A 13,780-nucleotide genomic window follows, 5' to 3' on the forward strand; every position below is an offset into this window, starting at 1 on the left:
AGTTTAAATATTTTTTTTTAACTTGAAATAATCTGCCAGGTTTGCATTGAGCTGACGTTTAAAGCACGTAGCGACCTTTTTTATCGACGGGGTCGGTTCTCCAACCCCCACGTCGGAACAAATGTTATAACCGAAGTCTAACAATTCCAATTACTGCAAAAAGACCCTTCCCGAAACCGAGGCCGAAATTAGGACGGACAAAACCGACACTTACCAACTACCAACATATTCTTGTAGACCGTGGCGGTGGTGAAGAGCGGGCTATCTGTGGTCACCTCGCAGCTGAACTGGCCCGAGAGATTGAAACCGACTTCCCTCAGGACCACCTGGTGCTCGTTGGATTGCTTTAACTAAAATTTGATTCATGTTAACATCGGCCGGCTACGGCGGGTATTATCTGTAAATGATTGCAGCGGCCTCGCTAATAAGCGCCCCACGTTTCCGGATTTGAAGTTTGTTAATTTAACGCAGCTGGTAATGCCCCTGCGCGTTGTATTTCGCCCCCTTGCTTCGAAAAGGAACAGAAGTTTTCGCAAATTATAGATATTCATAATCCGTGGTAAAAAGAACAGTGGTATGTTGCAAACTATAAATTTTGTTTGTAAACATTATCTTTGACATGCAAAAACCGAGACAAAACCTGCGATTCGCGGTAAAAAAACCGTTCCTTGTGTTATATTTTTGTTGCGTGTGTTGTTTTTATTTGGAATTTTGTTTTTGTTAAATTTTACTTATTGGGCGCCAACAAAAATTTATATATAATTTTGAAGTCGACTTCTTTGAATTTTGAAGATGTAAAGTAATACTGGTTTCATAACGCATTCCGTTGTTGTAATTCACACAAGCTCTCGCCTTCCACTTGGTAGAAATTGCTCGAACGTAAACTGCTGTTGCATCTTTTCACTGCACTGCAAATTACTTTTAACAATTCTATAATTTTCTTTTAACGATTTTGTCTTATTATGCTATAAACTTATTCTATATCTATATTGTATCCTTCATTTTCATATTCTCAGTATTCCACATCTCTGTTGTGTCAGTTCTCTCTATTTACTTTATGTGATTATCTCAAAATTCAAAATTTTGGTTTCATCTCGAGTTTATTTATCAGAATATCATAACACTTGGTATTCTCCCGACCTAAAACAAGAAGACGCGTCCTATACAGGCCAATTTCAGCTAGGCTTTATCTGTGAATGATTGCCGTGCTTTTCTAATAAGCACCATACGCTTCCAGCTAACAACTTTGTTAGGATAAAGTCCCCCCTAAATCCTCACGTTTTAGAATGGTGTTATAAACAGCTAGGGTGCGATACAGACATTTATTTACAGGCAAACAGCGGGAGCTTTGTCTTTTCCAAATGATGAGCTACGAAATTCGTTCCATCCCATCGTTCTTCGATATTGCGTTTCGGGAACATTTTCATTTTTAATCTGGATCGCTCTCGAGTAATCAGAGCAATTTAAAATATAAAACTGATGTACTTTTCCGTAGAATGATTATGTATTGTTTGGAATATACAGGGTCGGAAAGTCCCCATGGTTCATCGGCCGTTACGTGAGAGCGATAAAGAAAGTCATAGAAATCCGTGCGATAGAGAAAGATGGCTATAATGAAAGCGTCTAATAGTCACCGCCCATTTCGCCCTTCCACAAATAAGAAGTGGATCTTATTTATTATTTTGAAAGCTTATAATGTTAATAAGGGAAAAATTTAAGTTACTTTCTTTGTCTTTACTTATAGACCAGGGCTGATCTGTTGTGAGGTGGATGTGAGAGAGGGCAAGCAAATTTTTTCTGGATTACATGTTCCCTATAGTATATATTTTCAGTTTTTGTTCGTTTTATCCCCTACAATATAATCTTGAAACTAACTAGACACTTAGTAATTAACTTCTAAAAGGCTAATCTGTAAAAATTCCAGGGGGATTAGACCCGGTCGTCGCGATGGCCGCCGCACCATAAAAAACTACTTTCGGACAAATTAAATACTACTCACATCTACGTGTATCCCCTCAAAGGCGAATATCTTCGTACTGGGGTGCTCCTTAGGCGTGTAGCGATAGAACTCGTGGTGCCCCCTGTACCACTTCACGGTGTACAGGGGCGCGTCCTCCAGGTCGTACTTGCAAGTCAGGATGCTCTCGCCTCCCTTTTCCACTACCTTGGGTTCGATGTTCAAGTCCACATCCTTCAGGCAGTGGATCTCTGTAACAAATTTTTTTTCATCGATGAATTATGCATGGCGATAATTGAGTTGGAAGTTTCATTAATTAAAAAGCTTTAAAAAAACTTTCCCTTAATAAAAAACGCGCCCTTCCCTCGAGTACTGTTTGCTGCATAAACATTCCATCAACTCGTGTGTACGATGCGAGATTGGGAACGTCTTTTCCAAACAGACCAACAATAATTATCTTACCCCGAATATTCACTTAGTCGGTTGAATTTTATGTTACCCGGAATGTATAAAGTTGTACAGAAGTTGTTACAGAAACTTTTACAATTTCCTTAGATCGCTTCCGGCGAGCAATTAGAAAAGGAACAACAAAATATTCTGTTAAAAATGATTTTTGTCATTAACATCGAGATGTCAAGGGCTCACATTTGATGAGCCATTGTTTGGTTACGTCACTGTCTGTGGTGTTGTTATTACGATTGTAAATGACAGTTCTGGCAGTTGTACGCGTAATAGAAAGCTCACGCTTCGCTGACAAGTCGAGCGTCGTCAGGAGCGGTCGCCTACTTGATCTTAATCACGTTGTAAATTCGGCGGCGGTAAAGTGCGTCGACAAAGGACAACCGTAAATTCCTCTAATATTTCGGAAGTTATAGCGACTTGAAACTTTTAGGACCTAACCTTCTCGATGGAGGTAATCGCCCTCGGTGATGATAAAATTTATCACACGGTTATAAAACAACGATCCCTTTTTATCCTCCTCGCCAGTATTTCAACGGATTATATAGTTTTAAGAGCGCCAATTCCGCTTGCGCATTATTAAAATTTTAATAAGGGATAATAAACTTACTGGAGTGCACGGGAGCATTCGTTATGCTTCTTGCGTTGAGCCGGTCCAGGGTCTTTGGCCTCTAAACGAATTCGGAGCGTTTTAGTGAGGCAATTAACAGATGCAAGTTTCTAGTCGAGTGCCAATAAGTATTTCTCCCCCAAGAAGACTTTCGTCGTATACTTTAAGACTCGTGGCGGAAATATGTCCATTAAACTAGGCCACGAGCAGAAAAATATGTCTAGACTTGAAAGGTTTACTTAATCTTTAATTTTTATTCTAATTTGGTGTGCTTTAATGACCAGCTGCTTCACCAGACCTTAGTTCTACATGAAATTTAATGAAATGAAGATATAATTTAAGGTTTTTAATGTTTTACACCTCTCCCTCGACATAACAGTGTTATTTTGCTTCATTATAAAATAGTGTTTCGTTATTTATATCTTTTGTCAATGGTGTCTGAAATCTAGCTTGTTGTTGCGATCAGACAAACTCTAAATCAAGTAAGAGGTAAAGATTACAAATGGTACATATGTAATGACAATTAAACTGTTGATAATTTAATCTACGGCGAATGCCTGCGAAATGCCACAGGAGCATCGCATCGTTGAGCAGAATTTTCTTTTGAATGGTATCTTATTTCCCGATAAATAAACAGGAAGAGGAAAATATTGATAGACATAATTCCACCTCATATGAAATAAATCATTTCTATTTGGAAAATTACGAAATTTGAGCAGGCAAATATCCCGCCTCCCAATTAATTCTTAAGCGTAATTCCGCGTAATTGGTTTCCTAAAATAAGAGCCTATGAGGCGATTCATAATCTTCTTTCCTCAATTTTCGTCAGATCGAAGCCGTCTTCATCTCGTATTAAAGTACCATCAAAGCTTGATTTATGAAAAGCGAGAAAATTGCGTGCAGTGTTACCCCAGACTGATAATATTAGTAGTAATAAAGGGGATATGCATAAAAATAATGGTATACCGCCGCTTCCTTCACAATTTTTTTATTGACTTGAAAGGAATATAGTAGTTTTTAATAAATTTTAGGGAACTGAATCGACTTAAAAAAAACTCGTTCTCGCATTTGCACAGTTTGCAAGTTTTTTCATCCGAAGAAAAAATGTCTATATTTTTGACAGAGACAATCGTCGCAAACGGCTCCCTTTCAACAGTCCTGTTTAATGAAAAATTATCGCACTTTGTTAAATAAAGAATACAAAAGAGGTTCACGCCATGTCGATATCAAACCGAAATGAGACCGATTAATCATCTCAACACCGCAGCGGCCTACTGAGATCTCGAATTTATCCCTTAATAATTTATTCGGAATTAAAAGTTGCTCAACAAATATTTGATAAAGACCTGCTGAAATCAGCGTTTATTATCATCTGGGAGGCTTTCCCGTTTCGCCTTCATTTACTTCTTTTTCATTCATAAATACTAAATTAATGTTTCGCTGAAAAAAAAACTGAAATTGTTGGGGAATATTTCGAACAAGGCCGCTATCGGGGTAAACACAAATAACGGGAAGGTAAATGCAAATATTAACTTACAGTGCCGCGTTTATAAATAATTCAATGTTTTATTAAAAGTCTAGAGGCTGTCGATGTTGATTATTAAAATTTAGTCAGGGTTATACATTTTGTAACACTTAAAGCAATTAAATGCATGTAAAAAGCAGTTTTCCTTACGGAAGAGGATCAAACGGTCCCCAACCATTAGCCCTGAAGAGTCCTCACCCAGGTCATGTCGATAATTCAGAAAAAATCCAGGATTATGTTCCTTTTATAGGCTTTTTCTGCGATGCAGCAAAGGATCTTCCAGATCTTTATCATAATGTGATCCCGGGGCATTTCGGGTCCGTTGTTAAAACTCCAAGAGTCGTTTGTTGATGGCCTTTATTTATTTTCTGTACGGAACTGGAATATAAAGGTATCCTCTTTCACTAATAAAACGCATTGCCCCCATTTTAAGCAAATTGTTTGAATTATTCTTATTTTGCATATATTTTTAACCCTTTAATTGTTTGCATTAGTGTACATGTTTCTGATCATAACTGAAGCAGGACTTTCATAAAGTAATAAGGACACTTTAAATGAAGATACATATAAGGAGCATCGGCTTCTTGCTCTTGCGAGAACTGCGTACACATAAAGTAGCAGATCACGTGCTTGAGCGGAAGTCACATGACCCGACAGCGAGACTGCATCAGTACATCTATAAACCATGTGGTTGCCTTGTTAAGGATTTAGGATCAAGAAGTAATAAATAAAGAACAAACTGATACAGATAAAATTAAATATATGCATGAGATTTGGAAGAATCTTTTTTGAATTTCTTGATATACGACTTCGTTATTATGACCACCGTTGGTAACAATGTACGCGTTTTAAAGCAATAATTCTAGGTGGTAATCAATGATACCGAGAGGTAGATTGGTCGGTGGAGAGAAACAACTCATTTTAGAGCACATTTCCGAATTGGCGGGATATCTAGATCAAATGAGTAGGAATAATGGTCTCCATCAGATAAAATATACTACCGCGTCGACGGTGCCCCATTGACATATCAGTTCCGACGTCGGCTACATTTCTCCGGATTGAATACATTTCGCAATGGACCGAGGCCGTAATTTCTTTCCGAAATTTATGTAATCCGATCCCCGGGTTAAGTTTTTTCCAGTGGGACTCGAAAGAACGGCTTGGGAAGGCTACGTGCATCTCGATGTATGTAAAGGACAGTCACCCTGCATTGTTACTGAGGGGAAAGCGTTTGTTAATCATTTCGCTCTCAATGATCACCCACGCCCTTGTTTATACAGGGTGTGGCGTGTATAATCTATAAAAATTAAACTACAGCCGATTATCAGGAAGCTGTAATTTAATTTTTATAGATTATACACGCCACACCCTGTATACTAGCTTCTGAATTCAGTGTACAGCAGGGTGATCCAATTTAGTTAACTGTTTAATCAAGTTTGGGTTATTTATAAGTGTCGAGAAGAGTAGTGGTTTCCAAGCTGAACCTTGAGGTACTCCAAAATTATGTTGCCTATTTGGGATTTACTTTAATTTTTGTCTTTTTAAATAATGTATATATGATATCAGTTACTATTTTATTATGTTTGTTGTGCACTATTGGCACAAAATCCAGCCTTTTAGATATTATTACAAACATTTCCAACGCACACCAATTACCCGGCATTGTTTCCATTACAATATCGTCATTTAATAATATAAATTATAATTATCCGACCCGTAATTGAGACTAATAACTTGTATTATCATACATTGTCATATCCATTAATGTTATAGCTTGTTATTGTAATAATTAATTAATCGGGTTACTGTGTAAATTGATAGGAGCCATAGTTGTGTTCCTGACAGCGCGAGTTGCACGCGAAACGTTCATTAAAATTTGTTTATCATTTTATATTTTATATCAAAAAAGGGGCGAGCCGAAGGGAGAGAGCTGTAATGCCGTCAAAGTACTCGTAAATATAAAGAAGCGAAATGTTGAAACCGCACCGCTTTGATCACGGAATGTGGGTCAATTTAGAACCATTTTTGTATTTAAATGTGAGGCTAGGAGCGGAATTTAATGGTGCAAGGGGCAAAGAACTGCACACACAGTTTCGCTGGTAATTTTTTAATAACGGGTTATGGTTTGTCTATAATTCTTGTCAAAAATTGTATTATCTGACTGATCCATTAAAACAGCATGATGCGGCGTACTACTAGAACCTAGAATTGAAGTGTCATTGTAAAGAATCCTGTTGGCTATTTAATTTTTGTTACTTAAACTTTCTGCAATTGTCGCTGATTTCCATCCACCATGTATCTTGATTGCTAATACATCAACTCCTGTATTAGCCAGTAACGTTGCCGATGTTCTTCGGAATGAATGGCCTGTATATGTTTCAGGATGCTCTAGTCAACTCCTGTATTAGCGAGTAACGTTGCCGATGTTCTTCGGAATGAATGGCCTGTATATGTTTCAGGATGTTCTACAGAGATAAGATGATACGTTCGACTGCTGTTGCAATTTTTTACAAACTTTTTTGTTTTTCGACATACGGACTTCGGACATTTTGCATTCAAAGCAGAACGGACACCAGGGGTGTATTTTTTCCATTCAACGCCCCGTATCCAAGTTATACGGCCTTTTTACTCTATGACGTCACACACCTCTTGTTTCCAAAATTTATTTTCGACATACTCATGGCCTCCTGAAGACAGCAGAGAGAGAGACAGAGACAGAGAGAGAAAAGCCCTCTATGAGGACAAAGTCACTCTATCGCACACTATAACTCTATCTCTCTCGCACACAATCAAACAAAAACGACAGAAACGAACCTTCTTTTAAAAATACATGGGATTTATCATTATTATTATCAGAATAACCCAAAAAATTAAAATGGGTTATTTTGATGACGAAAATAAAACATAATTAAACTTCAAATAACAATAATGTGCAAAAGTTCTTCAGGAATATCGGCAAATTTATTTTGGATGACGAATCCCGTCAACGAACACTAAAAAATATTATTAGAAACCTTAGGTGGCCAGAAAACAGCCCCGATCTCAGTCTTTTAGACATATCTTTGTGAGGACACTTCAACAAAATATATTATTAAAGATCTCAAAATTTACAAGTATTGAAGGAAAAAATACAGGACGAAATGTATGATAATTCTGAATTTGTTTTTGAAGCAATAAATAGTTAATTAAAACATATTTTCAACTGTATCATCACAATTACTTGCAAGTTAATTTATAAAAATTGTAGGTATTTTAATGTTATTTCATTTTTAGGTATTCTCCTTATGTTGTTGTAAAGGTTAGTTATAAAAATCGTTGTTTGTTATTTCAGTAAGGATGAATTTTAATTTTTGATTGATTGATGATTTTTTCACTTTAAACATATATATTTTATGCCAGCAAATTTTGATGTCAAAAGAAATAAAGGAAAAGTCGTACATTTCTTTTTAAAGTCTTTTTATCTTTAATTATTAAACCTATAATTGGAAGTCAAGTCTAAATACAAAAACAAAACCTGTACCTACATTCCGCGACGTACTAATAACCCTTGTATATTAAATAAATTTATCATCATTATCAAATATTAAAAAAAATCATATTACAAGCTGTTTAAAATATCATTATGAATTTTGTTTAATATATTTCAAAAGAAATATATTTTCCTCAGTATTTCAATACTAAAAAATGAAAATAGTAGCTAATTAACGAAATTATGATTAAATAACCTAACTGTGACGCTGCTGCAGAATATTATATGAAAGTACAAAGATATTCCTTGATTATTTAAAAACATTTTTATCAATACAGAAGTGTACAAAAGAAATCCGTAAGTACGCCTGGCAACATTACGAAATTGTTGTTTATATGTTGCTAGGATACGCGTAGGAATGCGGGCCGCTGCATTTGATTCTTCCTAAAATTCTGCTGGTGGTGTACTCTATCGGCAATTCGGAAATTTAAAACTGCCTATTCCAGTAGCGGTCCGAGGCGATAGCTATTTTGTCTGTGGTGGAAATAACTATTGTGTAGATTACTCAATCACAGGATATGAATAATGGACTTTTATTTGCGGAGTGATGTAATCATTGCATCGAAAATTAATCAGTAGGGTTTAAAGTTCCGATCCTTGTTGACTTCATCAGCATCTTCCGCGAGCGTCGCCGCAACTCAAACAACAACGAACAATCCATATATCACGCAACATTTGAGTTTCTACCGAGCGGGGCATCAGCCATTTGTAAGCGACTTGTTGTAGATAGTATTAAATCACGATTACTGTTGTGTGAAGGCGTTAACTTTCCTAATTCCCAAACTTGGTTAATTTATTGTATTGCCGGTGAACCTGCTGTTAAATCGATTATAGCTCGCTTCCTTAATAATTATTTGAGAACTTTTACTTGTAGCGGCAATCGCCGAAGATCAATAAGCGGCAACTTTCGAGTCGGAATTACCCGACCGTTTATTAAAACCCCGGTACGGGCAAACTTAACTTGAATTTTTCATTAAATTCTTTCCCCCGGAAAAGTTTCTTGGCATGTTTCGAATAAGAGAAAGCAATTTCGCTCGCCGCCTATGTTTAAAGTGAGCACGGTAATGATGGCGGCTTTTAAAAGTTATGAACGAGTGGAAAAAATAACGTGGGCGAAGTCCTACGCCCTTGAGTGGCTGTGAATGGAACGACAGGTGTCGTTTATAAAAATAAAATTGAGTGCTCTTCCAAGCGTTATTAACTTTTGCGGAATTGTACTCGGTTAATATTTAACGTCCCGCCAACTTTCGCAGACAAACAGATTTATTATTTTTAAAATTTTCCGCTTTCAACTGTACTTGCCAGGTAAATAAATTGTAAGGCAGGCTAGGGTCGACGTTCGAACACCTCCTATGATGTACCTATCCGCAGAGAGCCTGTAGCGGCGCCCGCCTAAGTTTGTGACGTTTGCAAAGAAATAAAAAATACGACAAGGAATATTTGCAATGTAATTCGTTTTGTAGGAAAATAACAACTAAATAACGATGTAAAAAAGTAGCAACATCCGCTTTGATATTCTCTTCGCTTGTGCAAAAAGGAGCTACTGCTCACCAACCTGTACAAATTTCAATATTAAACACGCAGATGTCTCGGCTGAGGCTGCATGAATATGCAACGTTCAATACAGCTGTTGGCGGGACGAGACGGACGGCGAGAGAGAATGCGGCGCGAATATTTTCCCCGGCACAAAAAAGCAATTTGAATGTCAACTTTGCCGGATTTATTTACAAATTGAGATACACGTATCCGACGCCGGGATCAATTTCCATTTGTAATGCATCTGTTTGTTTTAGACGGAAGTGCACACGTCGAATTGATTCGGGTGTATTAACGCCGCTTCCGGACGCGAACATTATCTATGTAGCAAAGAAATCTACTCATATGCACATAGCATACATATTGACTAATTTAACAACATAAAAATTTCATATTTAAGTAGTTTTAAATTATATTTAATGAACGCATAAAGACTATGTAGATGTGGCAACAGCGCTAATAATTGACTAGCAGTTGTACACACTGCGGACCTACAGACCTCGGACATCGGAGATATTGCGCGTCAAATTCGGGTAAAGATGCGTACGCGTTCAAAATTGTATTGTGTGTAAACTATGTACAATATAATTATTATATATAGCAAATATATCGTATTATCCTCGCGAAGATTTGTATCCTTTATTTAAAATCCGTAAATCATGTGAACTGGTAAAACAACGAGAATTATCTTAATTTAGTCCTAAAGAAATGAAATGTCACTCGCGCCCATCTCTCGTCCAAGTCGAAGAAAATGTTGGATGCAATTTTGAAGGTTCTGTGATAGAAATTACATTATTACTCACTGTTCGTGTTTTTAATCTCTATTTTAGTAATATTACAAAGGTTTTGCAACTATAACTAATTTTTTAGATATAAAGTTTGCTGAGAAATATTTATGTTCCTTTGTTACTCCGTACAAATGCTTTTATCTCAAGTATGAGTAATTATATTAATCAAGTAAAGAAAACTTTATGTAACCCTAAATATTGCTGGGTACGTATTACAATGTTTTTATAAACCATTAAATATATTAAAAGGATTTATCAACTATATTTTTTATTCCAATAAATATATCACAGCCTCCTAGTCTTTTTTAATTAATCTAATTTTTTAAAAACATTACAAAAAATCATCTGTTGTGGATAATTTATTGTTGATAACAATATACATGGGATTTAGGAAAAATGTATATGTTTGAAATCAATTTCGTTTGTATCAAGTCTTTCAAATGTATTCCCTCCTTTCTGTCATCTGATTGCGACGTTGCCACATTAATCCTCAAGTCAGACAGAAATGCAATTATTGGTTTCTGTTTCTAATTAATACAGCTGTACTATGTTCAAAACTTACATTAGTTTTACATCAAAAATAAGATAATACTATCTATGGAAAAGTTTTGTTTCACAATTTCTATATTTTTTCTCAGTTATGGGCAAAAAAAAGAGCCGCACCGTCCATCTTCGCCATATAAACCTATGTCAAAATGAACAACTTTCAACAACAGTATCTCAAAATCTAGATTCAAAAAAAAATTCAAAAAAATATGACGCACAGAGGGAGCACTGGGTAATACGCTGTATAAATTTCAAGTACATCTGTGCATTTGAGTAAACCCGATATACCTCCTTAAAAGAGCGAAAATGTAATGTTGCTATTACATAGAAAAAGTAGAGAGGTTAGACGGACTGACTAATTTGGCTTTCTAATGAATTTTTGCCTTCTAACCTAATTTAAACATAGCTTTGCTCATAAGTTCTCCTAAATATGTGTATTTGTTCAGCGGAAACCACAATTTAAATTTATTCGAGCGGTAACAGAACTAAACTGTTCGTTTTATAGAAATATTTCTAAAGTGAATAATATTTGAAAGCATGGCGACAGATGTATAAAATTTTATCTACATCTGTACGCACGATAACAAAGGCAACAGTATACTAACGTGAAGTGAACGTAAAAAGCAGTCTGAGGCAGCTGCTCGCGCATGTCTTATTATTTTTTTTCTTAATCTTTGATTCGTAGTTCTTCCAGTGTCTTCTATTTTCTTTCGTGACTACCCAAAGACCTGTCAACTACTTTGCTTCTCATATTTGCGACATGCCACAACTTTCGCCAACAAACACACGAAGATAGTTATTTCCAACTTCGAGTATTAAGACGGCAGCAAATTTCAGGAGATCTCCCGATGACTTGTTAACGGCCTCTGTTGATTCCGCCCCATAATTTGTTCGGCTGTTATTGACAGTGCATGCAGCAGTAAACTAAAGGATTATATCAACATAAACCTTTACAACTTGTTTACCGAACCCCATTCGAATTCGTCGTTTATTTCCCTGGGATCGTAAAGACAATGAATTGCGGTTTCCTCAATCGTTCTGAACTGCTTGAACGAAAATGTCAGTTTATATACAAGGGGTCCGGAAAGAAGCAGCCCGCAGGTCGATGGAAAGTTTTTTTTTGGGGTTGAATCTGTACCTTCTTTCCGTGAAATTTGTAACCAGTTCGATTGTCTTTCTTCCTTGAGCTAGTATTGGATGAAAAGTTTTTAGCGCTTAAGGCTTTCAAGGGCAAAAAAGGAAAATTTATAACAATTACTTGGGAGTTGGATCAATTGTTGTAAACTCTACACTTACCCGATTTGAACTCTCTCGAACAAAGCACCGAAAAGAATTGAAGGTTCAACTGTCAGAAGTTTAAATATTTATGTCGCTCTATTAATTCCGAGGTAATATTTTGCCGGCGTTATTTCTCAAGTCGAAATTTCCTCGCGGTAACTTTTTATGAACGTTAAAACGATATTCCAGCGAAATATAACTTTAATAAATAATAAGAGGGCTTTAAGCCATCTTTATTAACAAAATGTTTGAATGGAATGGACTCGAGGCGAAAAAAATACGTAGGCGGTTTTATAAATATGGCAGAGAGGGCCTAAAGTTCGTGTAGCTTTCTTTTGTTTTGGATTATCCCAGATGTATGTGGTAGATTTTCCGGGGGAGTGAAATAAATAGGGGGAAACCTGGATAAATATAAATACCGATAATGATACCTAATAGGTACATACGATATAGCTACGAACAGAAGCAGTTAAAACTCTCAGGCCGCCTACGGTGCAACAGTTTGAATTATTTATCTTATTTGCCAACGCCGATAAATTAGATATAAGCTATAAAAGTCGACGGGGCATTAAACAGGGAAATTATTAATTACTGTTGTCCAGCAAACGAATTCCATCCCCGGTTATAAATTAAAGCCAGCGTAGCCGAGGCCCATAAGTTGGTTAGGGGATATTGGTGACATGGAGGTTGTGTATTCGCTTTGCTGTCGTTTCACCAGAGTGCACTGATCATAAAATAAACCATGAAATATGTTGGCGTGACGTGGGCGGACTTAATTTGATTTGTTACTAAACCGCAAACAAAAATCACAGCGTTGGGGTTGTTTATGTTGACTTGGAATGGATGGGTCGTCTGTTGGAAGACGTATTAGGTATTGTAAGGTAAGGATCTAGGCCCGTTTTGGTCATTTGAGCACCATAGGACTTTATAGCAAGCCCCAACTGATGCTGAAACCTGCTTTTGAAACTGTTTGTTCCGTTGCATAGGATTGACTGCGGATAGGGTGGCTAGCTTCAAATTACTGCTGAAATAAAACGTGAAACTCTATTCGTATTTAATCAGACTTTGGCATTTCTTCTTGTTATCTTCATATCATTGCTTTTTTCTTCATAATCTCCACATGGCATATCTTCCTTTAAATGTTGTCTTCTCACATCCTTGTTCTTCGTGTAATCCTCAAATGTTTTGGGTTATATTCTTTCAACATTTTCTACCCTTCTTTTCCTTGTTTTTCAACAGCTCTCTTAATATTCTCTTGTCAGGTTCTATTTTATCCTGCTATTATGTCAATCTTCTTTCATTGTCCTCCCAAGACACACACCTTTGTCTAAAATAGTACAGTCTTAAATTGTTATAGCTTCGAAGCATGTTATTTCAATGTAAACAACTTTTCTTCAACTATTCAAACATTTTTATTAGCGACAAAAAGAAAAGTATTCATTTTGGTGTTGGATTAATAGCACAAGGGGAAACTTTTTAACAGAAAAAATTGGGTATGTTTCTGGAAAAAATTGTTTAGTCGTTTATAGAATTTGCGACATCCTGGGCAATT

General features: G+C 36.4%; 1 protein-coding gene across 1 annotated transcript in view; it reads right to left on the reverse strand.

Moving 5' to 3' along the window:
• LOC108908415 overlaps nucleotides 1-13,780 on the reverse strand; it is a 45,077-nt gene that overhangs the window by 11,753 nt on the left and 19,544 nt on the right. Inside the window, exons 2-3 of the mRNA XM_018712480.1 lie at nucleotides 2,000-2,208; nucleotides 215-350 (exon numbers count right to left, since the gene is read on the reverse strand). Coding sequence (XP_018567996.1) covers nucleotides 215-350; nucleotides 2,000-2,208 — 345 coding nt within the window. The remainder of the gene's footprint in view (nucleotides 1-214; nucleotides 351-1,999; nucleotides 2,209-13,780) is intronic.

Source organism: Anoplophora glabripennis, unplaced genomic scaffold (assembly GCF_000390285.2).
Source record: "Anoplophora glabripennis isolate ALB-LARVAE unplaced genomic scaffold, Agla_2.0 scaffold1, whole genome shotgun sequence".
Classification (NCBI taxonomy): domain Eukaryota; kingdom Metazoa; phylum Arthropoda; class Insecta; order Coleoptera; family Cerambycidae; genus Anoplophora; species Anoplophora glabripennis.